General features: G+C 38.6%; 1 protein-coding gene across 1 annotated transcript in view; it reads right to left on the bottom strand.

Annotated features, from left to right (window-relative positions):
• The window catches only part of CCDC39 (coiled-coil domain containing 39), a 54,901-nt gene that overhangs the window by 985 nt on the left and 28,854 nt on the right, over positions 1–25,062 (bottom strand). Inside the window, exons 13-19 of the mRNA XM_052647016.1 lie at positions 21,994–22,202; positions 17,624–17,747; positions 5,147–5,306; positions 4,594–4,700; positions 3,566–3,706; positions 3,246–3,425; positions 3,019–3,104 (exon numbers count right to left, since the gene is read on the bottom strand). Coding sequence (XP_052502976.1) covers positions 3,019–3,104; positions 3,246–3,425; positions 3,566–3,706; positions 4,594–4,700; positions 5,147–5,306; positions 17,624–17,747; positions 21,994–22,202 — 1,007 coding nt within the window. The remainder of the gene's footprint in view (positions 1–3,018; positions 3,105–3,245; positions 3,426–3,565; positions 3,707–4,593; positions 4,701–5,146; positions 5,307–17,623; positions 17,748–21,993; positions 22,203–25,062) is intronic.

Genomic DNA, 25,062 nt, shown 5'->3' with positions numbered 1-25,062 from the left:
GGAGTAACAGGCAAATTTGGCCTTGGAGTACAGAATGAAGCAGGGCAAAGGCTAATAGAGTTCTGCCAAGAAAATGCATTGGTCGTAGCAAACACCCTTTTCCAACAACACAAGAGAAGACTACACATGGACATCACCAGATGTCAACACCGAAATCAGATTCATTATATTCTTTGCAGCCAAAGATGGAGAAGCTCTTATACAGTCAGCAAAAACAAGACCAGGAGCAGCTCAGATCATGAACTTAAAGCCAAATTCAGATTGAAATTGAAGAAAATAGGGGAAATCACTAAACCATTCAGGTCTGACCTATATCAAATCCCATATGATTATACAGTGGAAGTGAGAAATAGATTTAAGGGACTAGATCTGATAGAGTGCCAGATGAACTATGGATGGAGGTTCATGACATTGTACAGAAGACAGGAATCAAGACCATCCCTAAGAAAAAGAAATGCAAAAAAGCAAAATGGCTGGCTGAGTAGGCCTTACAAATAGCTGTGAAAAGAAGAGAAGCGAAAAGCAAAGGAGAAAAGTAAAGATATAAGCATCTGCATGCAGAGTTCCAAAGAATAGCAAGGAGAGATAAGAAAGCCTTCCTCAGCAATCAATGCAAAGAAATAGAAGAAAATAATAGAATGGGAAAGTCGAGATTGCTTCAAGAAAATTAGAGATACCCATGCAAAGATGGGCTCAATAAAGGACAGAAATGATACGGACCTGACAGAATCAGAAGATATTAAGAGGTGGCAAGAATACACAGAAGAACAAAAAGAGATCTTCATGACCCAGATAATCACGATGGTGTGACCACTCACCTAGAACCAGACATCTTAATGTGAAGTCAAGTGGGCTTTAGGAAGCATCACTATAAACAAAGATAGTGGAGGTGATGGAATTCCGGTTGAGCTATTTCAAATCCTAAAAGATGCTGCAAAAGTGCTGCACTCAATATGTCAACAAATTTGGAAAACTCAGCAGTGGCCATAGGACTGGAAAAGGTCAGGTTTCATTCCAATCCCAAAGAAAGGCAATGCCAAAGAATGCTCAAACTACTGCTCTATTGCACTCATCTCACACACTAGTAAAATAATGCTCAAAATTCTCCAAACCAGGCTTCAGCAACACATGAACCATGAACTTCCAGATGTTCAAGCTGGTTTTAGAAAAGGCAGAGGAACAAGAGATCAAATTGCCAACATCTGCTAGAAAACAAAAAAAGCAAGAAAGTTCCAGAGAAAATATCTATTTCTGCTTTCTTGACTATGCCAAAGCCTTTGACTGTGTGGATCACAATAAACTGTGGAAAATTCTGAAAGAGATGGGAATACCAGACCACCTGACCTGCCTCTTGAGAAACCTATATGCAGGTCAGGAAGCAACAGTTAGAACTGGACATGGAACACCAGACTGGTTCCAAATAGGAAAAGGAGTGCATCAAGGCTGTATATTATCACCCTACTCATTTAACTTCTATGCAGATTACATCATGAGAAACACTGAGCTGGAAGAAGCACAAGCTGGAGTCAAGATTACTGGGAGAAATATTAACCTCAGATATGCAGATGACACCACCCTTTTGGCAGAAAGTGAAGAACTGAAGAGCCTCTTGAAAAAGAGTGAAAAAGTTGGCTTAAAGCTAGACATTCAGAAAACTAAGATCATGGCATCCGGTCCCATCACTTCATTGGGAATGGATGGGAAACAGTGGCTAACTTTATTTTGCAATCACTACAGATGGTGATTGCAGCCGTGAAATTAAAAGATGCTGCTTGGAAGGAAAGTTATGACCAACCTAGATAGCATATTAAAAAGCAGAGACATTACTTGGTCAACAAAGGTCTGTCTAGTCAAGGCTATGGGTTTTCCAGTAGTCATGTATGGATGTGAGAGTAGGACTGTGAAGAAGGCTGAGCGCCGAAGAATTGATGATTTTGAACTGTGGTGTTGGAGAAGACTCTTGAGAATCCCTTGGACTGCAAGGAGATCCAACCAGTCCATCCTAAGGGAGATCAGTCCTGGGTGTTCTTTGGAAGGACTGATGCTAAAGCTGAAACTCCAATACTTTGGCCAGCTGATGCAAAGAGCTGACTGATTTGAAAAGACCCCGATGCTGGGAAAGATTGAGGGCAGGAGGAGAAGGGGATGACAGAGGATGAGATGGTTGGATGGCATCATTGACTCGATGGACATGAGTTTGGGTAAACTCCAGGAGTTGGTGATGGACAGGGAGGCCTGTTGTGCTGTGGTTCATGCGGTCGCAAAGAGTCAGGCACTACTGAGTGACTGAACTGAACTTAGGGTGTTCAAGTGGGTGCTCACCATGTTTACATAGAAAGTGTTTTTGTTTTACTTAAAAAATATCTTCTAGGAAATCCTTTCATGACATCTTGCTGTGGAGTAATGAAAAGTAATATGGTGCTGAATGTGGCAGATTGGGAATTTTAAGATGAGGATCATCTTTAATATTAATAATTATTATTTTGTCAGCAAGGCACAGGAATGTTGACTAAATGTCCACCTGATAGAATTCTGGATAAAACTAAACTTCAGAAGAAAGAATAATTTCCTTTTTAGCAAAACAAAGCAGCATAAATAAAATTCTGACTCCTTAGATTTTACAGTGGATTTTAATCTTATAAATCTTACTCAATATCTGTGTACAGCTAAGTGGTCCTTTTATGGTTTAATCAATTCACCCCACACTCGGGATGACCATGCTATGTGTATCATCCAAAATTTCACCCTGCTTTATCCTACTGAAATATCTGATAGTCACAAAGCTCTACATGTCAAACTGGAAATGATAACTCCAGACAGAAGCCAGAAGGGAAGAGTCTTGTGCTGCTGGCTGGTTTCTGCCTCTGACACAAACATCAGAAGGTAGGGAAAGCTGGGGAGAGTACTAGCAGTGCACTGGCAGGTCCAACAGCTATGGCATATGAAGTGGCCGAATTTGCTTGGGATGGAAGCTGTAACTGAGTGAATCAGGAGATGGTGGTTTCTCCTTCCACTTACCTTGCTGATAACAGTGAAGTCTGGGAAGGAGATCTAGAACTGTGACGACTACCTTTAGTACTAGCTGTAGGTAGTTCTAAACCACTCTGGAAAAATATTCAAGAGCAATCATTAGTACCATGCCATTTCAGAATATTTTTCAGTAAATTTAATTTTATGTTGAATACCCTAAATTTTTCTTCATGAAATGTTAAAGAAATATTTGACTAGAAGATAAGTCTTATTACCTGTTGAAAGTATGTTTGAAGGATAACACCGATCTCAGCATTTTCTTGTGTGATATCAACTAACATTTCATCAATGATCTTGTGAAGCTGTTTCACTTCACGAAGTTTAATATCTTGTTCTTCTAATGTTTCATCTTTTGTATCTTTCAAAAGACGGACTTCCTTGGTGAGTTTTGCACACTGTTGGTCAACAGCAGTCAGTTATTTAAACCTGTTTTCTAGAACTAAGTATTTGTTAATGGATGAAGGAAGATGTGAGGTTACCATTTGGAACTCCAAAATATAAATATGACAGGTCAGTTTTTTAAAGTTTCCAATACCTGTTTAGTTACTCTCTCCAATTTTGGCTTCTGTTCCTCAGTTTCTCTTTTTAATTGAAGTACGTAAGCTTGCTTCTCTGTTACTTTTTCTTTGACATTATTTGTTAAGTGTTCTATAACTGTTAAAGTATTTTCCATGCTCTGCAGAAAATAAATATTAACAAATTTATTGGTTAGGTTCAGAAATAACTTTTACCGTTGCCACTTGTCAAGTATTTAATTCTGATTCCTTTGTTTTTGTATATATGTGCTCAGTTGCTCAGTCGTGGCCAACTCTTTGCATATATAATGTACATTCTATTGGTAGATAATAAGTATAATGGTTTTATGGATTAAGTTTTATATATAATTCCACTGGAAGGTTATTTTTATGGTATTTGGGAGAAAAACAATTCAAACAATGACTATTGAAAGCACACAGTTTTCAAAGATTCCCAACTCATATAATCTATTTCTATTTCTTTAATCAAAAAAAAAAAAAAAATCTCTAAGTGCACTCAGTAATGTCCAGGTCTGTGACCCTTTCAACTGTAGCCTGCCAGGGCTCTTCTGTTCATTGTAATTTTCAGGGAAGAATACTGGAGTGGGTTGCCATTTCCTTCTCTAGTGGATCTTCCCAACCCACGGATTGCACCCCTGTCTATTGTGTCTGCTGCATTGGCAGGTGGATTCTTTACCATCAGGGAAGCCCTTAAATGCTTATATAGAGCCGGCTTACTACCAAACACATTGTTTTCTCATCTTTCAAATTTTTGTTTTAAGGAACAGTCTTTTAAGGTGATTTTAAAGGATTTAACTGAAATAAAGATTAGGGGATATCATAGTTAGCTAGCTATAATTTATCCACTGATTACCAAGTAATTGTCAGGGCTTAGCACTGGGATTTTAACTAGTTAATACTTTGATCACTTTTTTCTCATTTAAGTAACTGCTTCTCTAAAAAATTATATATTAACAAGAGTATAGTAATTATAATAGTGATAGTTAACTTTTACTAAGGGTTTATTATTAAAGCCTATAGAATTTACCTGGATATCTTCCTGTAGTTCTCTGATTTGTCTTTGTTTGTGTCTGTATTTTTCATCAACAGCTCTTTTTTGTTCTTCTAGTTGAATTTTTACCTCATACTCAGCACCTAGAATTTATAAGAATTTTTGCTTTAAATTTTTAACATGCTGTGTAGAAAGCAAATTTAAAATATTACATAATTTAAACTTCTAACATTTTTCATTATGAAAGGTCAACTTCCGCATGTCTAATTTTTGAAAAATAGTATGTGAAATAACAATTCTTATTTTGTCAACATACAGCACCCAGTATACTGCTGTTTTTTTCAGATTTGAAATGAACTCCGTAGAGGAGTACTATGCCACATCACTACAACTAGTAACAGGTGGAATTAACACCTTAGCACTTATTTTAAGTGGGGGAGGGAAGGGGGGTTGTGGTGATTAGGTTTTCCAGCTGAATCAAATATGATGCATTTGTTTTCCTTATCGCATAGTGATCCTCTTTTTAAAATAACTATGCAGCTTTCATTGCATGTACATTAATTTAAAAGTTTCAGTAATTTCTACATACTAGATGGAGTCACTTTCTGAAAAGATTGTTTGTAATTGTTGTTGCAGCTGTTCAGCACTTGCAGGGTGTTTCCTAGAGCATAGATTTCTTTTTCAGCTTTGTTGATCTTAGCATCCAAACTGTCACCTTCCCTTTGAAGTTCTTCTTTTTCTTGAGCAGCCTATTTAAAACAGAATAGAATAGATTGGTTAAAAATATTTATCATGATGTGGGGAGGGGGCAGAAGAATGTCTGTGATCAGGGCAGGAAGTACTTCACTCACAACAATACCAATTTGCCTTGGGACGTACATGCAGCACCAAGCATTTATTTCTTGCACTTGATTTACCAAATCCTGAAGGCCTTCCAAATATAGCACTTAGGATACAAAACCATGATGGGAGTTAACTAAAACTTATCATGAAAACTCAAACAAAAATGACCAAAAAATATAAACTTTACTGAGAAAAGAAAAGGTTGAGTAGAAGAGGTTTCAAACTAGATATTAAATAAAAGGAATGTATGTTTCTTGCCTGGAAGAGGCTTGGCACACTTTGTCATTTTATCTTAGGAATAAAAGAGGTTAGCAAGCTAAACCCATGAAAGTAAAAGTGTTAGTTGCTCAGTTGTGTCCAACTCAGCAACCCCATGGAATGTAACCCACCAGGCTCCTCTGTCCATGGAATTCTCCTGGAAGAATATTGGAGTGGCTTCCCATTTTACTCTCTAGGGGATCTTCCCACCCCAGAGATTTAATATTTTTAATAGGAAAAAATACTGCATGATTCTACTTACATGAGGCACCTAGAGTAGTCAGATTCACAAAAGCGAAGTAGATTGGTGGTTGCCAGGGATTTCAGGGAGGGAGAAATGGGGAGTTACTGTTTAACAGGTACAGTTTCAGTTCTGAAAGATAAAGTTCTGGAGACGGCTGTTGTGTTGACTGCATAACAGTATGAATATACTTAATACTACTGAACTGTACACTTAAAAACTATTAAAACAGCAAATTTTGAGCCCAATTTCATGTATATATTCCTGGAGAAGGAAATGTTAACCCACTCCAGTATCCTTGCCTGGAAAATCCCATGGACAAAGCCTGGTTGGCTACAGTCCGGGGGGTTGCAGAGTCATACAGAAGTGAGCAACTAACACTTCACTTCATGTATTTATTATCATATTTTAAAACAGCTTTAAAGATAATTATGATAAATGTGGCCAGGAACAAGTGAAGTCTAAACTGCTAAAAACCAAAAATTCCTCAGTGAGCAGTCAGTGGACTTCTGGATTAGGCCTTCTAGAGTTGTACCAAAACAGTTCCAAAACACTTCTTCAATTAAAGACTGAGAGAGATAATATGCATATATATTTAAAAATGCCCCCATGAAAAGATGCTCATCACTATTCATTCAGTTCAGTTCAGTCGCTCAGTTGTGTCCGACTCTTTGCAACCCCATGAATCGCAGCACGCCAGGCCTCCCTGTCCATCACCAACTCCTGGAGTTCACTCAGATTCACGTCCATCGAGTCAGTGATGCCATCCAGCCATCTCATCCTCAGTCGTCCCCTTCTACTCCTGCCCCCAGTCCCTCCCAGCATCAAAGTCTTTTCCAGTGAGTTAACTCTTCGCATGAGGTGGCCCAAGTACTGGAGTTTCAGCTTCAGCATCATTCCTTCCAAACAAATCCCAGGGTTGACCTCCTTCAGAATGGACTGGTTGGATCTCCTTGCAGTCCAAGGGACTCTCAAGAGTCTTCTCTAACACCACAGTTCAAAAGCATCAATTCTTTGGCGCTCAGCCTTCTTCACCGTCCAACTCTCACATCCATACATAACTACTGGAAAAACCATAGGCTTGACTAGATGGACCTTAGTCAGCAAACTAATGTCTCTGCTTTTGAATATGCTATCTAGGTTGCTCATAACTTTTCTTCCAAGGAGTAAGCGTCTTTTAATTTCATGGCTGCAGTCACCATCTGCAGTGATTTTGGAGCCCAAAAATATAAAGTCAGCCACTGTTTCCACTGATTCCCCATCTATTTCCCATGAAGTGATGGGACCAGATGCCATGATCTTCGTTTTCTGAATGTTGAGCTTTAAGCCAACTTTTTCACTCTCGTCTTTCACTTTCATCAAGAGGCTTTTTAGTTCCTCTTCACTTTCTGCCATAAGGGTGGTGTCATCTGCATATCTGAGGTTATTGATATTTCTCCCAGCAATCTTGATTCCAGCTTGTGTTTCTTCCAGTCCAGCATTTCTCACTGATCATTACAGAAATTCAAATCAAAACTAACCCTAACCCTAACCTTACACCAGTCAGAACAGCCATCATCATAAAATCTAAAAATAACACATGCTAGAGAAGATGTGAAGAAAAGGGAATCTTTCTACACTGTTAGTGGGAATGTAAATTGGTGCTGCCACTGTGGAAGACCTGTATGAAGGTTCCTGAAAAAACCAGTTGCCATATGATCCAACAATCCTACTCCTGGGCATATACCCATATAAAATGATAATTCAGAGAAGATACATGGACCCCTCTGTTCACAATATTATTCACAAGACATGGAAACAACTTATATGTCCATAGACAGATGAATGGATAGATGTGGTACATATATACAATGGAATATTAACTCAGCTATAGAAAAGAATGAAATAATGCAATATGCAGCAACATGGTGGACCTAGAGGTTATACTAAGTGAAGTAAGAGAGAAAGACAAATATCATAATATCACTTACATGCAGACTCTAAAACAAGCCTATCTATGAAACAAACAGTCCCACAGACATATTAAACAGACTTGAAGTTGCAAAGGGTGGGGTAGAGGAGGGAAAGAGTGGGAGTTTGGGATTAGCAGATGCAAATTTAGCCACTGGTCCACCAGGGAGGTCCAGAAGACTATTGGTTTTTAATGACCAACAAATTTGGAAAACTCAGCAGTGGCCATAGGACTGGAAAAGGTCAGTTTTCATTCCAATCTCAAAGAAAGGCAATGCCAAAGAATGCTCAAACTACCACACAATTGCACTCATCTCACACGCTAGTAAAGTAATGCTCAAAATTCTCCAAGCCAGGCTTCAGCAATACGTGAACCATGAACTTCCGGATGTTCAAGCTGGTTTTAGAAAAGGCAGAGGAACAAGAGATCAAATTGCCAACATCCGCTGGATCATGAAAAAAAGCAAGAAATTTCCAGAAAAAACATCTATTTCTGCTTTATTGACTATGCCAAAGCCTCTGACTGTGTGGATCACAAGAAACTGTGGAAAATTCTGGAACAGATGGGAATACCAGACCACCTGACCTGCCTCTTGAGAAATCTGTATACAGGCCAGGAAGCCACAGTTAGAACTGGACATGGAACAACAGACTGGTTCCAAATAGGAAAAGGAGTACGTCAAGGATGTATATTGTCACCCTGCTTATTTAACTTATATGCAGAGTACATCATGAGAAACGCTGGACTGTAAGAAACACAAGCTGGAATCAAGATTTCCAGGAGAAATATCAATAACCTCAGATATGCAGATGACACCACCCTTATGGCAGAAAGTGAAGAGGAACTAAAAAGCCTCTTGATGAAAGTAAAAGAGGAGAGTGAAAAAGTTGGCTTAAATCTGAACACTGAGAAAACAAAGATCATAACATCTGGTCCCATCACTTCATGGGAAATAGATGGGGAAACAGTGGAAACAGTGTCAGACTTTATATTTTTGGGCTCCCAAATCACTGCAGATGGTGACTGCAGCCATGAAATTAAAAGACGCTTACTCCTTGGAAGAAAAGTTATGACCAACCTAGATAGCATATTGAAAAGCAGAGACATTAGTTTGCTGACTAAGGTCCATCTAGTCAAGGCTATGGTTTTTTCAGTAGTCATGTATGGATGTGAGAGTTGGACGGTGAAGAAGGCTGAGCGCCAAAGAATTGATGCTTTTGAACTGTGGTGTTGGAGAAGACTCTTGAGAGTCCCTTGGACTGCAAGGAGATCCAACCAGTCCATTCTGAAGGAGGTCAACACTGGGATTTGTTTGGAAGGAATGATGCTGAAGCTGAAACTCCAGTATTTTGGCCACCTCATGCGAAGAGTTAACTCATTGGAAAAGACTTTGATGCTGGGAGGGATTGGGGACAGGAGAAGAAGGGGACGACAGAGGATGAGATGGCTGGATGGCATCACTGACTCGATGGACGCAAGTCTGAGTGAACTCCAGGAGTTGGTGATGGACAGGGAGGCCTGGCGTGCTGCGATTCATGGGGTTGCAAAGAGTCGGACACGACTGAGCAACTGAACTGAACTGATGGTAAAAGCAGGGTTCAGGAATCAAACCTCTAGTTCTCATTTATTCTAAGCAAGCAAAAAGTTCTCACAGTCAACATTACTGCCTCCTTCAAACCTGATCAAATTTTACATAACTTAAGATCTCCAGTTTTTCTTTTTAAAGTCCTTCTCAGGTTCACTATTGTGAAATTAACTATATTTTAGTTCTTTCCTAAAGTGTTAGATATTACAATTGGCTCAGTTACACGCAAATTTTGATAAAATGTATTTCTAAAAATAAACTGATTGACATAGAGAACAGACGTGTGGTCACCAAGGGAGAGGAGGTGGGGAAGGGATGGGAGTTTGATATTAGCAGATGCAAACTAATATATACGGGCTGGATAAACAACAAGATCCTACTGAATAAACCATAATGGGAAAGAATATTGGAAAAAGAATATATGAATGTATAACTGAATCACCTTGCTGTACAGCAGAAATTTAACACGAAACAAATAAACTATACTTTAATAAGGTTTAAAAAAAAAGTTCCAAGACCTATTTTAAGGCAAAATCAACCAATAGTTTCTTTGGTAAAGTTATTCAATCCAAAGTATCTATCTTTAAATCAAAATGTGGTCTCTGGAAGAGTTTTGGTAACATTTCAATTCTTAACATTTTCACTGTTTATTGTTTTATTATGCCTCAAGATATACATGTTATATCAAATAGTATGCAATAAAAAGCTTAGCAAAAAAAAAATTCTGAGATAAATTACATCTAATTCTTTCAAGCTGAGTTTAGAATTAGCAAACATTTCATTTAAAATATAGTGTAGTCGGGAAAAGAGCTAGAATGAGTCAAAACAGATTTCCCACTAGTAAGCTGAATAGCATTAAATAATTTACTTCACTACTCCAAGTTCAGTTTGTCAAATAAAGGCATTGGATTTGTTCATTTATACAAATTCCTGATCTCGTTCCATATATACCTTAAACTTCTAAACCTTTATGGTCCCATTTGCCTGTAAATCACCAATTATATAATGTTTACCTTTTATCCTGGATTAGAAGAGCAGTTATTTGGAAAAAATGTTTATACCTTTCTGTCAATATTTTTAAGTAATTTTATTGGGCTGTTTCATTAAATTCTGATCAGAATTGAACTGTTTCCTTATAAAGATAAAAGGGAACTTGGAAATGTGATTTGAAAGATGCTAGATAGCATATTGAAAAGCAGAGATATTACTTTGCCAACAAAGGTCTGTCGAGTCAAGGCTATGGTTTTTCCAGTGGTCATGTATGGATGTGAGAGTTGGACTGTGAAGAAAGCTGAGCATTGAAGATTTGATGCTTTTGAACTGTGGTGTTGGAGAAGACTCTTAAGAGTCCCTTGGACTGCAAGGAGATCCAACCAGTCCATTCTGAAGGAGATTAGCCCTGGGATTTCTTTGGAAGGAATGATGCTAAAGCTGAAACTCCAGTACTTTGACCACCTCATGTGAAGAGTTGACTCACTGGAAAAGACTCTGATGCTGGGAGCGATTGGGGGCAGGAGGAGAAGGGGATGACAGAGGATGAGATGGCTGGATGGCATCACTGACTCAATGCACGTAAGTCTGAGTGAACTCCAGGAGTTGGTGATGGACAGGGAAGGAGGCCTGGCGTGCTGCGATTCATGGGGTCACAAAGAGTCAGACACGACTGAGCAACTGAACTGAACTAGACCTTCACTGATTGCTGATTCTATTTTTTTCTGACTCTTTTAAGAGTCAGATATAGAAGCTGCTAAGGTGGGAAAGATTGAAAGCAGGAGGAGAAGGGGACAGCGGGACAAGATGGTTGGATATCATCACCAACTCAAGGGACATGAGTTTAAGCAAGCTCCAGGAGATGGTGAAGGACAGGGAAGTCTCATGTGCTGTAGTCCATGGGGTCACAAAGAGTCAGACATGACTGACTGACTGAATACAAGGTGGGTAAAAGGGAACATGACCATGTGTGTAACAGACAAGAGGATACTTGCAGGACCAAAAATGAGGACTGTGGGTTGAACTGTTAACCTAAAAAAAATTACAAGAAGTCCCAACCCTCAGTACCTCAGAATGTGACCATATATGGAAATAGGGTCTTCGCAGATGTAGTCAAGTTATGATGAACTCATTAGGGTAGGCCCTAGTCCACTATCCCTAGTGTCCTTACAAAAATGGGAAATTTGAACACAAACACAGACAAAGAAGAAAGGCTGAAGAAACACAAGAAGAATGCCATGTGAAGATGAAGGCAGAGCTAATGATGATGCTTCCATAAGCTAAGGAATTCCAAAAACTGCCAGCAAACCACCAAAAACTAAGAGAGAGGCATATAACATATTGTCCCTCCCAACCCTTAGAAAGAACCAATCCTGCTGACACCTTCATCTTGGACTTCCAGCCACTACAACTGTGAGATGTCTATAGTATAAGCTACCTAATTGTGATACTTTCTTATAGCAGCTCTAACAAATTAATACAAGGGGTCACCAAACAGTATGGGAAAGAGTAAATATTTTAGGCTTTATGGGCCAGTCAGTCTCTAAACCACTAGTACTTAATACCACTGCTACTGTAGCATGAAAGCAGCCAGAGACAATAAATAAATGAATGAGTTTATGTATTGTGCGGTTCAGCGCTTATTTATAAAATGGTAGTGGGCAGCATTTAGCCCAGAGTCCTTGGTTTGCTTACCCCTGAAATAGAGTATGCAGAAAATAAGAGTGGTTTGCTCTATAACCAAACTCCTCTCCCCCTGTGCTATAAACATACATATATGTGCCTATCAGGAAAGATCACCTCCAGGAGGAATGTAAAGGATATAAGGAAAGGAAAGGAGCCTGAATTGAGTGAATTTACATCCTAAGTCTACGACATTCAAAACTAGAAATGATGTTTAGCTTCTAAGTTTTTTCCAGCAGTGAAACTGCTGAAATCATATTTTCAAAAAGTTAAATATTATGCTCATATGAACATAAACATGTCAAAGAGTTTATACAATTCATTAGTGAAGGAACCAGTAAGACATTCAGACAAGTTCAAAAAGAGAATTAGAACAGATTTTACACACATAGAGAGTCAGAAATGCTGAAATTAATTTTCTTTCTTATAGATATAAAACGGGCTAATATCTTTTCAATTCAGTTCAGTTCACTCTGTCATGTCTGACTCTGTGACCCCATGAATCGCAGCACGCCAGGCCACCCTGTCCATCACCAACTCCCGGAGTTTACCCAAACTCTTGTCCATCGATTGGTGATGCCACCCAGCCATCTCATCCTGTGTCGTTCCCTTCTCCTCCTGCCCCCAATCCCTCCCAGCATCAGGGTCTTTTCCAATGAGTAAACTCTTCACATGAGGTGGCCAAAGTATTGGAGTTTCAGCTTCAGCATCAGTCCTTCCAATGAACACCCAGGACTGATCTCCTTTAAGATGGACTAGTTGGATCTCCTTGCAGTCCAAGGGACTCTCAAGAGTCTTCTCCAACACCACAGTTCAAAAGCATCAATTCTTCGGTGCTCAGCTTTCTTCACAGTCCAACTCTCACATCCATACATGACCACATGACCACAAAACATAGTCTTGACTAGACGGACCTTTGTTGACAAAGTAATGTCTCTGCTTATATGCTATCTAGGTTGGACATAACTTTCCTTCCCAGAAGTAAGCGTCTTTTAATTTCATGGCTGCAATCACCATCTGCAGTGATTTTGGAGCCCAAAAATATAAAGTCTGACACTGTTTCCACTGTTTCCCCATCTATTTCCCATGAAGTGATGGGACCAGATGCCATGATCTTCGTTTTCTGAATGTTGAGCTTTAAACCAGCTTTTTCATTCTCCTCTTTCACTTTCATCAAGAGGCTCTTTAGTTCCTCTTCACTTTCTGCCATAAGGGTGGTGTCATCTGCATATCTGAGGTTATTGATATTTCTCCCGGGAATCTTGATTCCAGCTTGTGCTTCTTCCAGCCCAGCGTTTCTCATGATGTACTCTGCATATAAGTTAAATGAGCAGGGTGACAATATACAGCCTTGATGTACTTACTCCTTTGCCTATTTGGAACCAGTCTGTTGTTCCATGTCCAGTTCTAACTGTGGCTTCCTGGCCTGCATACAGGTTTCTCAAGAGGCAGGTCAGGTGGTCTGGTATTCCCATCTCTTTCAGAATTTTCCACAGTTTATTGTGATCCACACTGTCAAAGGCTTTGGTAATAAAATATAATGCTTAGGTTATCTTTCCTACAAGCATAAGTGAGTTGTATTACACTGGGCAAAATTCATTTGCATTGTTATGAGTGAGAATCATATGCATTACCATCATTTTTCCATAAGATAAAGTCTATCCCTCTAGAGAATGGTAAAATAGATTAGTCAACAGAAAATCAGTCAGAGGTGTGCATTCCTGTAGAATCAGATAATCCCTGGAGGGCCTGATAGAAAATGGCAAACCTTCTTTGTCACCATGAAGTGGCATCATTGTACACCCACTGATTGCTTTTCCCCATTTTCAGACCATGGATGGTTTTTCTCAACATAAGCCAGACTGACTTTAGTTATTAAAGAAAGTTTCAGTTTTATACAACTGGCACACATGAGGTATAGTGAGTAAAACATTTACTAACACATATATATGGAATTTAGAAAGATGGTAATGATGACCCTGTATGAGAGACAGCAAAAGAGACACAGATGTGTAGCATGGACTTTTGGACTCTGAGAGAGAGGGAGAGGGAGAGGGTGGGATGATTTGGGAGAATGGCATTGAAACATGTATACTATCATATAAGAAACGAATCGCTAGTCTATGTTTGATGCAGGATACAGGATGCTTGGGGCTGGTGCACGGGGATGATCCAGAGAGATGATATGAGGTGGGAGCTGGGAGGGGGGTTCATGTTTGGGAACTCATGTACACCCGTGGTGGATTCATGTCAATGTATGGCAAAACCAATACAGTATTGTAAAATAAAAATTAAAATTAAAAAAAAATGATTTTCAAACTAAAAAAAAAACATTTAAATGTGCTATAAACATAACATGTAAATAACTGTGTGGCAAGCTATGAACCCTGGAGAAGATGGAAAGTGGAATGTGGCATCAGGAAATTGAGAACAACTGACAGCCTTGATTAATGTCACATATTAGTTACATTGGTGCAAAGGAATACTCCTCCTCATATGACCTGCCTGTTTTTTCCTAAAAGGTGGATACTTCCCATCAACATCATCATAACAGCAATAACAATAATTTCAGCTAGCATTCATTGAGAGCTCATTCTGTTCCAGGCACTGCTTTAAGGGCTTTACATATATTTTCTCATTTACTTCTTACAACAAATGTAACAGTATCCTAATTTTGCAAGTGAGGACACTGAGGCCCCAAATGGTTTAGTAACTTATTCAAGGTAACCTACCTAATCAGTGATAGAATTAAGACTCGGACAAAAGCACTGTAACACCAGTGCTTTTTATGTCACTCTCATCAGACCCCTTGTTGGGAGAGAAACTTCACTGCAATTGCAGCATCTATCTACTTCCCAAAGAATTAACAGAATAGAGCCTCCAATTCACCCCTTGGGAACCTTCAAAACCTGAGAGGAGGAAAATACTGTTAATAGTGGACAGAAGCCTGAGGTACTAAAGACTGATGAGGTAAGAAGCATTTGAGAGCTGGGACTCATTTCTCATATAGGTTGGATGGAATTTCCTGAGGCAAAGTAGCAGACATATAGTATGTGTTCAGGGCAGCCTAAAAGAAGGGCTACAGAAGGAAACTGAAGAATAAGCTAGAAGTCAACCACAAGATGGCAATCAACTCTCAAAACATCAGGAAAAAAACAGTAAATTTATCTGATCTGTTTGTCTCCTAATATGAAGGCAAAGGAACAGCCCCCTTCCTCTCTGGATATCTGCCATACCAGGACAGCAATGGTAAACTGGAGTGTAAGATTCAGAGGTGGTGGAGCTCCAAGAGACAAAATCTAGGTTGTGGTCATATGAGTGGATACAGTGAAGTAAAGCTTTGAGCCTAAAGTGAATGGGTTGTCACAAGCATGTGATACTGAGAGTGATAGTAGGTTTTAGAGTAAAAGAGTTTATGAACTTTGAATAAATGGGGGAACATAACATGACACAGATGTGAAGAACTGACTCACTAGAAAAGACCCTGATGCTGAGAAAGATTGAAGGTAACAGAAGAGGACAACAGAGGATGAGATGGTTGGATGGATCACCGACTCAATGGACATGAGTTTGAGTAAATTCCGGGAGTTGATGGGCAGGGAAGCCTGGGAGGCTGCATGCAGTCCATGGGGTTGCAAAGAGACAGACACAACTGAGCGACTGAAGTGAACTGAACTGAACGTGACACAAATGATAGCCAAAAAAAAAAAAAAAAAACAACAACCTGTGTCAGAATGGTCTAGGCTTTTCTTTGACCTCATGTGTATAAAACTACTATTCCTTCAGTACCTCCATCTAGCAACTCATGTTCTATGACCCTAATTATGTGCAATAACTACTGGAGTGCTATGAAATTTGAAATTCCATAGCAAAAAAAAAAGGCATTTTCATTGATAACAAAGAGCTTGGGATTCATTCCAATCCCAAAGAAAGGCAATGCCAAAGAATGCTCAAACTATCGCACAATTGCACTCATCTCACATGCTAGTAAAGTAATGCTCAAAATTCTCCAAGCCAGGCTTTAGCAATACGTGAACTGTGATCTTCCAGATGTTCAAGCTAATTTAGAAAAGGCAGAGGAACCAGAGATCAAATTGCCAACATCTGCTGGATCATAGAAAAACCAAGAGAGTTCCAGAAAAACATCTATTTCTGCTTTATTGACTACGCCAAAGCCTTTGACTGTATGGGTCACAATAAACTGAGGAAAATTCTGGAACAAATGGGAATACCAGACCACCTGACCTGCCTCTTGAGAAATGTATATGCAGGTCAGGAAGCAACAGTTAGAATTGGACATGGAACAACAGACTGGTTCCAACTAGGAAAGGGAGTACATCAAGGCTGTATATTGTCACCCTGCTCATTTAACTTATATGCAGAGTACATCATGAGAAATGCTGGGCTGGAAGAAGCACAAGCTGGAGTCAAGATTGCTGGGAGAAATATCAATAACCTCAGATATGTAGATGACACCGCCCTTATGGCAGAAAGTGAAGAGGAACTAAAGAGCTTCTTGATGAAAGTGAAAGAGGAGAGTGAAAAAGCTGGTTTAAAGTTCAACATTCAGAAAATGAAGATCATGGCATCTGGTCCCATCACTTCATGGGAAATAGATGGGGAAACAGTGGAAACAGTGGCTGACTTCATTTTTCTGGGCTCCAAAATCACTGCAGATGGTGATTGCAGCCATGAAATTCAAAGACACTTACTCCTTGGAAGGAAAGTTATGGCCAACATAGACACTATATTAAAAAGCAGAGACATTACTTTGTCAACTAGGTCCATCTAGTCAAGGCTATAGTTTTCCCAGTGGTCATGTATGGATGTGAGAGTTGGACTGTGCAGAAAGCTGAGCACCGAAGATTTGATGTTTTTGAACTGTGGTGTTGGAGAAGACTCTTGAGAGTCTCTTGGACTGCAAGGAGATCCAACTAGTCCATCTTAAAGGACATCAGTCCTGGATGTTCATTGGAAGAACTGATGTTGATGCTGAAACTCCAATACTTTGGCTACCTGATGCAAAGAGCTGACTCATTTGAAAAGACCCTGATGCTGGGAAAGATTGAAGGCGGGAGGAGAAGGGGACAACAGAGGATGAGATGGTCGGATGGCATCACTGATTCAATGGACATGAGTCTGGGTGAACTCCAGGAGTTAGTGATGGACAGGGAGGCCTGGCGTGCTGCGGTTCATGGGGTCGCAATGTCTGACACGACTGAGTGATTGAACTGAACTGAACTGAATGGATACTTCATTTTACCACAACTGTACATCCATTAGAAGTGTAAGTGTAAGTCACTCAGTCCTATCCACCTCTTTGAGACCCCACGGACTATAGCCCACCAGGCTCCTCTGTCTGTGGAATTCTCCAGACAAGAATACTGGAGTGGATAGCCATTCCCTTCTCCAGAGGATCTTCCAAACCCAGGGATCAAAGCCTGGTCTCCTGCATTGCAGATGGATAATTTACCATCAGAGCCACCAGGGAAGCCCATAAATCCATTAAGCTTACCTTTATTACATAGTAGGCCTGTGTTTTCTCCTCTTCTCCTTCAGGAGGCAGCATAACAACAGTAAGAATTTCATATCTATTCTTCAGCTTATCAATTTTACTTAGCCGCTCATGAAACTCAGCACTAACATGAAAAGAAAAGTTAAACACTGAAAAACAAACAATATACTTTTTTAAAAGACTATACTGTTCTTAGAGAAGACATCTGTATTTGTGTAACTACTGAAACAGTTTAAATAGGTCCTCGCTTTGCAGTTTTGCATTTCAGTTTGAAAATAGGAAATCAGTCCTGAATATTCTTTGGAAGGACTGATGCTAAAGCTGAAACTCCAATACTTTGGGCACCTGACGTGAAGAACCAACTCATTGGAGAAGACCCTGATGCTGGGGAAGATTGAAGGTGAGAAGAGAAGGGGACGACAGAGGATGAGATGGCTGGGTGGCATCACTGATTCCTTGTATATGAGTTTGAGTAGGTTCCGGGAGTTGGTGATGGACAGGGAAGCCTGTCGTGCTGCAGTCCATGGGGTCGCAAAGAATCGGACACGACTGAGCAACTGAACTGAACTGAACTAAACTGTGAAAGGTCTCAGATTTCACCCTATTTAAAAGCTAGCAAGTTAGTCTGCCACTTTCATGGATGCTGGCAGAAAACACAATATATCTGGGTAACAGAAAAAGGACTTTACCACTCATTGGCATACCAAGTAGCATGAGCTGCCTATTTGCATTGGTTCCCCTTGCTCTTAAAGTCACATGCAAGTAAGGAGGGGCTCAAATGGATGCTGCACATACAGTAGGTTTATGTCACAACTGAAGAACTCAAGCTTAGCTAATTCAAATATTTCATAATGGGAAATAAGCAAACATACCTAACCTTTGCTCCGGAGGGAGATACTATCTCTAGTTCCCAAGGCTACTCACTATCCAAATATCCTTTAAAAGGATATGCAAATCAAAACCACTATAAGATATCACCTCACACCTGCAAGAATGGCTACTATCAAAAAGAAAAAAAAATAAATATTGGTGTGTAGAGAAACTGAACCTTTAAGAACTGTTGGTGGGACAGTAAAATGGTACAACCACTATGAAAAATATGGCAGTTCCTCAAAAAGTTAAAAATAAAATAGCCGTATGATCCAGTCATCCTACTCCTGGGTATATATCCTAAAGAACTGAAAATGGTTTTCAAAGACATGTCTGCACATAGATGTTCATATATTATTCACAATAGTTCACAATAGCCAAGAAGTAGAAGCAAACCAAATGTCCATAGGCAGATGAATGGATAAAATGTGATACATACATACAATGAAGTATTATTCAGCCTTAGAGAGAAAATCTATCACATGCTACATGGGTGAGTCTTGCGGACATTATGCTAAATACAATAAGCCAGTCAAAAAAGACAAATATCAATACTACATGATCCACTTATGTGAGGCATGTAGTGTAGTCAAATTCATACAGGCAGAAAAAATAGTGGCTATCAAGGGCTAGGGGAAGGGGAAAATGCAAAGCTAATATTTAATGGGTATAGAGTTTCAGTTTTACAAGATGAAAAAGTTCTAGAGATTTGTTGCTCAAAAATGTGAACATACTAATACTACTAACTGTACATTTTTAAATGGTTAAGATAAATTTTGGGTGTTTTTTACCAAAAATTTTTAAAAATATGATCCAGAACAGGATAGCTATTGCCTCTCCTCGCAAGCTATGCAGAAATATGAGAAACCGTTGGAGAATTATCTCTTGAGATTTACAGCCTTAAAATTGCTGGTTACTTTCTTCCTTTTATTCCAGTAAATTTATATTTTTAAATCATTTTAACTTATTTTGTAATAATACTAATAATGCTAATATATGTACAGCAACACGGAGACTCATTTGCCTGCTACAGCTTGATGAAAATAAGCCTTCTAACCATAGTGAAAAGAAATCTTCAACATACTAGGTTCTTACTCCTAAAGAAAGTTGATGGCAAAATATAGTAAGTATCAGAAGTTATAGCTTTGCTTATTTTTAAGTATTAATATTGTTTCATCAGAAAATATTTACTCATCCTTTATGTGATTGTAAAAGACAAGCCTTGTTGGCCTTTCAGCTTAAGATGGTGGACCAAGCACAAACATGTCTCCTCCTTCCTAAAACAGAAAGTATTAAAAGGAAAAAAAAACCTACCACAGCTCTGGAAACAAGAAAGATAATTTTCTTTATGAATGAAAAAATGGAAAACAAATGTGATATGATTGAGAGGAGGAAAAAAAGGAGATACAGAAGATTATGCAGAAATTAGAGCCACTTTTCATGAAAGAAGTCTGTAGAAAATTTTTTCTAGAGAAAAATAAGAAATTTACTAAAACAGATGCAAGAAAAAATACAAGATCCACACTGTCCCATAACCAATAAACAAACTGAACCAACAGTTCAACTGAACTAAATCTTCCTCAAAAAACTCCAGATGTCCAAAGGTTTTACCGGTGAGGTATTTGAAAATTCAAGGTGTAATTCTGCTCTTTCACAAACTTACCTAGAGTATAGGAAAAAAAAAGAAACACAAAAATCATTTTATAAAAGTAGATGTAACCTTAATAACCTGATAATTTGACAAGGACAGGAAAGAAAGGAACTATAAGCATAGAATGTAAAAATTATATAAAAATATTAGCAAACAAAATCTAGATACATACAAAATATAATATGTGACAGTTACATTTACTACAAGAAGGTAAGTTAGTTTAACTTTGAAAAAGCGATCCATATACAGTTTTCAATTATACTAACAGATTGAAGAAGCTATATCATATCAATAACTGAAAAAAAAATCACATAATAAAAGTCAACATTCATTTCTGATTAAACAAATTAAAACAACCTCTTAGCAAAGAATGAAAATGAATGGGATCTCTCTTAATATTGTAAAAAAAAATATCAAAAAACACTATAGTAAACTTGATACTTAATGATAAAACAATGAACACTTTCTCTTTGAGATCAAGCACCTGCAAGACAAGGGTACCTGCAATCACCATTACTATTTGGCATTGAACTGGAGGTTAAATAGCAAGGGCAATAAAGCAAGAACAAGAAAAGTTATAGAGGTTGAAAAGGAAGACAGAAAACTGTTGTTTGCATATGATGTCAATTAAACACCTGGAAGGTAGAATCTATAGATCAACTGTTAGGATTAATAAAAGTTTAAGCAAGGTTGCTGAATACTTAATGAAACCAACTGCATGCATTTCTACACACCAGCAACAAATCAAATATGAAATGCTTTAAAAAGAGATAACATTGGCAGTAACACTTAAAAAGTAGCATGTAATCCAGGAAGGTGAAGTCGCTCAGTCGTGTCCAACTTTTGCGACCCCGTGGACTATAGCCTACCAGGCTTCTCCATCCATGGGATTCTCCAAGCAAGAATACTGGAGTGGGTTACCATTTCCTTCTCCAGGGGATCTTCCTGACCCAGGGATCAAACCCGGGTCTCCCACATTGGAGGCAGATGCTTTAACCTCTGAGCCACCAAAATAAATCTTATACAAGATTGGTGAAATCTCTAGGGGAAAATTGCTTCAATAAACGCAGCTATTGGGTATCCATAAGGGAAAACACGTTATTGGACCCTTGGGCATGCGTGCATACTCAGTTGCTTCAGTCATGATCGACTGTGCGACCCCACAGCCATAGCCCAATAGGCTTCTCTGTCCATGGGATATTCCTGGAAAGAATACTGGAGTGGGTTGCCATGCTCTTTTCCAGGGGATCCTCCCAACCCAGGGGGGATCTTGGGTCCCCTTGCAGGATCCTGAACCCGCATCTCCTGCATCTCCTGCATTGCAGGCAGATCCATTAAGGAAAAGCATGTTATTGAACCCTTATCACGAACTATATATAAAAATCAATTCCAAGGGAACTGGTGATCTTAACGTAAAATGATAAATCTTCAGAACAAGGAGTTAGCCTAAGGAAAGAGAGAGAGAGAAGCATAGATTTGCTACTAAAATATGGCCTATGTATTATATTAATCTTCCCTGGTGGTTCAAACAGTAAAGATTCTGCCTGCAATGCTGGAAACCCAGGTTCAATCCCTTGGTCGAGAAGATCCCTTGGAGAAGGAAATGGCTACCCACTCCAGTATTCTTGCCTGGAGAATTCCATGGACAGAGGAGCATGGCAGGCTACAGTTTATGGGGTCACAAAGAGTTGGACACGACTGAGCAGACACACACACATTATATTAATAGCCTTCTCAAACAAATAAGAAAAAGATGGAAATCCAAGGTGGTGGAAGGAACAGTCAGTTCTTCTAACATTACTCATGTTTTCAAAATTCATTAGCAATATTTAAAAATTCTAATTATTACCTTATATTTTGCCGTTCTTGATCAACGTTTCTTATTTGGGATGCAAGCATTGTTTTATGAACCTTAATTTCTTCGGTCCGTTCTTCCATAACTGTGTGTAACTGTTGTTTTCTTTTTTCCAGAGAAAGAACTTCTTCTGCCTTACTGTGAAGTAGTTCTCGAGTACGTTTAACCTCAAGTTTTAAAAGATTGTCTTCTATCATCAAATCCTATCAACATAACAAAATCATCAAATATTGAAACAATTATTTGCATAACCAATCCAAAATATGTTTTTTTTATTGCTACAAAAGTCAAACTTAAAAATACAATTTTTTCTAATTTGACTATTTTCCATGATATTAATTAGCATTAAGTTTAGATTGCTCTGAGTCATATCTCTGCTTTTTCCTTTTAAGAGAAGGGTTTATGACTATTCCAACTTTTATTATAATGCAATTGTAAATTCAAGTTTTACTATTAATAAAAAAAAATAAAATTGAAAGTTATAATATCTGGAAAATATATGATGCCCTATGGATAAGCATTTTTATATTTTAAACTAATTCTTACAAGATAATGTATAAATATACTTTTATTTTAAAATAGTTCAATCATAAGTAGAATCCTGAAGGAAAATCATGAGTAGAACAGAGTACAGAAGCAGAAGAGATTAAGAACAGGTGGCAGGAATACAAAGAACTGTACAAAAAAAGATCTTAATGACCTGAATCATCACAAGGTTGTGGTCACTCACCTAGACTTGGACATCCTGAAATATGAAGTGGGCCTTAGGAAGCATTACTACAAACAAAGCTAGTGAAGGTGATTGAATTCCAGCTGAGCTATTTCAAATCCTAAAAGATTAAGACTTTTAAAGTACTGCACTCAATACGCCAGCAAATTTGGAAAACTTAGAAGTGACCACAGGACTGGAAAAGTCAGTTTTCATTGGAATCCCAAGGAAGGGCAATGCCAAAGAATGTTTAAACTACCATACAGTTGTAATCATTTCACATGCTATCAAAGTTATGCTCAAAATCCCTCAAGCTAGGCATTAATGGTATGTGAACCAAGAACGTCTAGATGTGCAAGCTGGGTTTCAAAGAGGCAGAGGAACCAGAGATCAAATTGCCAATATGTCTTGAATCATGGAGAAAGCAAAGGAGTTCCAAAAAAAAAAAAATAAATCTGCTACATTAACTATGCTAAAGTTTACTGCATGGTTCAAAACAAACTGTGGAAAATTCATAAAGAGATGGGAATACCAGACCACCTTACACGCCTCTGAGAAACCTGGTATATAGGTTAAGAAGCAACAGTTAGAACCAGACATGGAACTGACTGGTTCAAAATTGGAAAAGGAGTATGACAAGGCTGTATATTGTCACCCTACTTATTTAACTTATATGCAGAGTACATCATGTGAAATGCTGGGCTGGATGAATCACAAGCTGGAATCAAGACTCCTAGGAGAAATATCAACAACCTGAGATATACAGTTGATACCACTCTAACGGCAGAAAGTGAAGAGGAACTGAAGAGCCTCTTGATGATGTGAAAGAGCAGAGTGAAAAAGCTAGTTTGAAACTCCTTGTTCAAAAAAGTAAGATCATGGCATTCAGTCCCATCACTTCATGCCAAATAGAGGTGGAAAAAATGGAAGCAGTGACGGATCAGATTTTCTTAGGCTCCAAAATCACTGAAGACAGTGACTGCAGCCATGAAATTAAAAGGGAAACTATGACAAACCTTGCCTGGTGACTCAGTGGTAAAGAATCCGCCTGCCAATACAAAAGATGTAAATTCAATCTCTGGGTTGAGAAGATGCCCTGGAGAAGAAAATGGCAGTCTGCTCCAGTTCATGCCTGGGAAATCCCATGGACAGAGGAGCCTAGTGGGCTATAGTCCATGGAGTCACAAAGAGTCAGACATAACTTAGTAACTAAACAACAACAATGACAAACCTAGACAGTGTATGATAAAAGCAGAAACACCACTTTGCCAACAAAGGTCCTTATAGTTACAACTGCGGTTTTCCCAGTAGTCATTATGGATATGAGAGTTGGACCATTAAAGAAGGTTGAGAGACGAAGAATTGATGCTTTTGAACTGTGGTATTGGAGAAGACTTTTGAGAGTCCCTTGGACTGCAAGGAGATCAAACCAGTCAATTCTAAAGGAAATCAACCCTGAATATTCATTGGTAGGACTCAGGCTGAAGCTGAAGCTCTAACACTTTTGCCACCTGATGCAAAGAGCCAACTTATTGGAAAAGACTTTGATGCTGGGAAAGATTGAAGGCGGGAGAAGAAGAGGATGACAGAGGATGAGACAGTCAGATAGCATCACCAACCAATGGACATGCATTTGAGCAAGCTCCAGAAGTTGGTGACATACGAGGAAGCCTGGCTTGCCATAGTCCATGGGACTGCAAAGAGTCAGACATGGCTTAGTGACTGAACAATAACAGAGTACTGACATAAGATCACACTTAATAGATCAATTTTCAGAAGTCAAAGCCCAGAAAAAAAAAATCCAGAATATAAGATTTTACTATTTCAAGACAAAGCTTGTTATTTAGAGCAAAGATTAAACCCCCATATCTCATATGTACCAGAAATAAATTCCAGTTGAATGAAAGAACTTAATGTAAGAGATGAAACCAAATGCAGCCACTAAAAATAGTAAATATTTTTAGTGTGACTAAAAAGTTTCTGAACATAAAAATTACACAACGAAAAGCACTTAAACATATGATGTTTAAAAAAGTTTTATGGAAAAAACTGAATAGAAGTTTAAAGACAATGAGACAAATACTTATGAGTTAATACATGAAGATCTTTTGCCAAGTATTTTAAAAATATAAACCACCTAATGGAAATATATGCAAGAAAATGAACTAGAAATCCAAAAGAAAAATTATAGAAAATAACATAGCATAAAAAATGCTTAAACATTTTCAATGAAACATAAATATTTTAAATTTCATGCTTAAAATGTTTTAAAATGTCACTAACTTTAAAATGCAGGCTTCCCTGGTGGCTCAGATGGTAAAGCGTCTACCTGCAATGTGGAAGACCTGGGTACG

This window comes from Budorcas taxicolor, chromosome 1 (assembly GCF_023091745.1).
Source record: "Budorcas taxicolor isolate Tak-1 chromosome 1, Takin1.1, whole genome shotgun sequence".
NCBI lineage: Eukaryota > Metazoa > Chordata > Mammalia > Artiodactyla > Bovidae > Budorcas > Budorcas taxicolor.
Note: the sequence above shows the minus strand (reverse complement) of the source record. Positions and strands in the feature narration are given on the sequence as shown.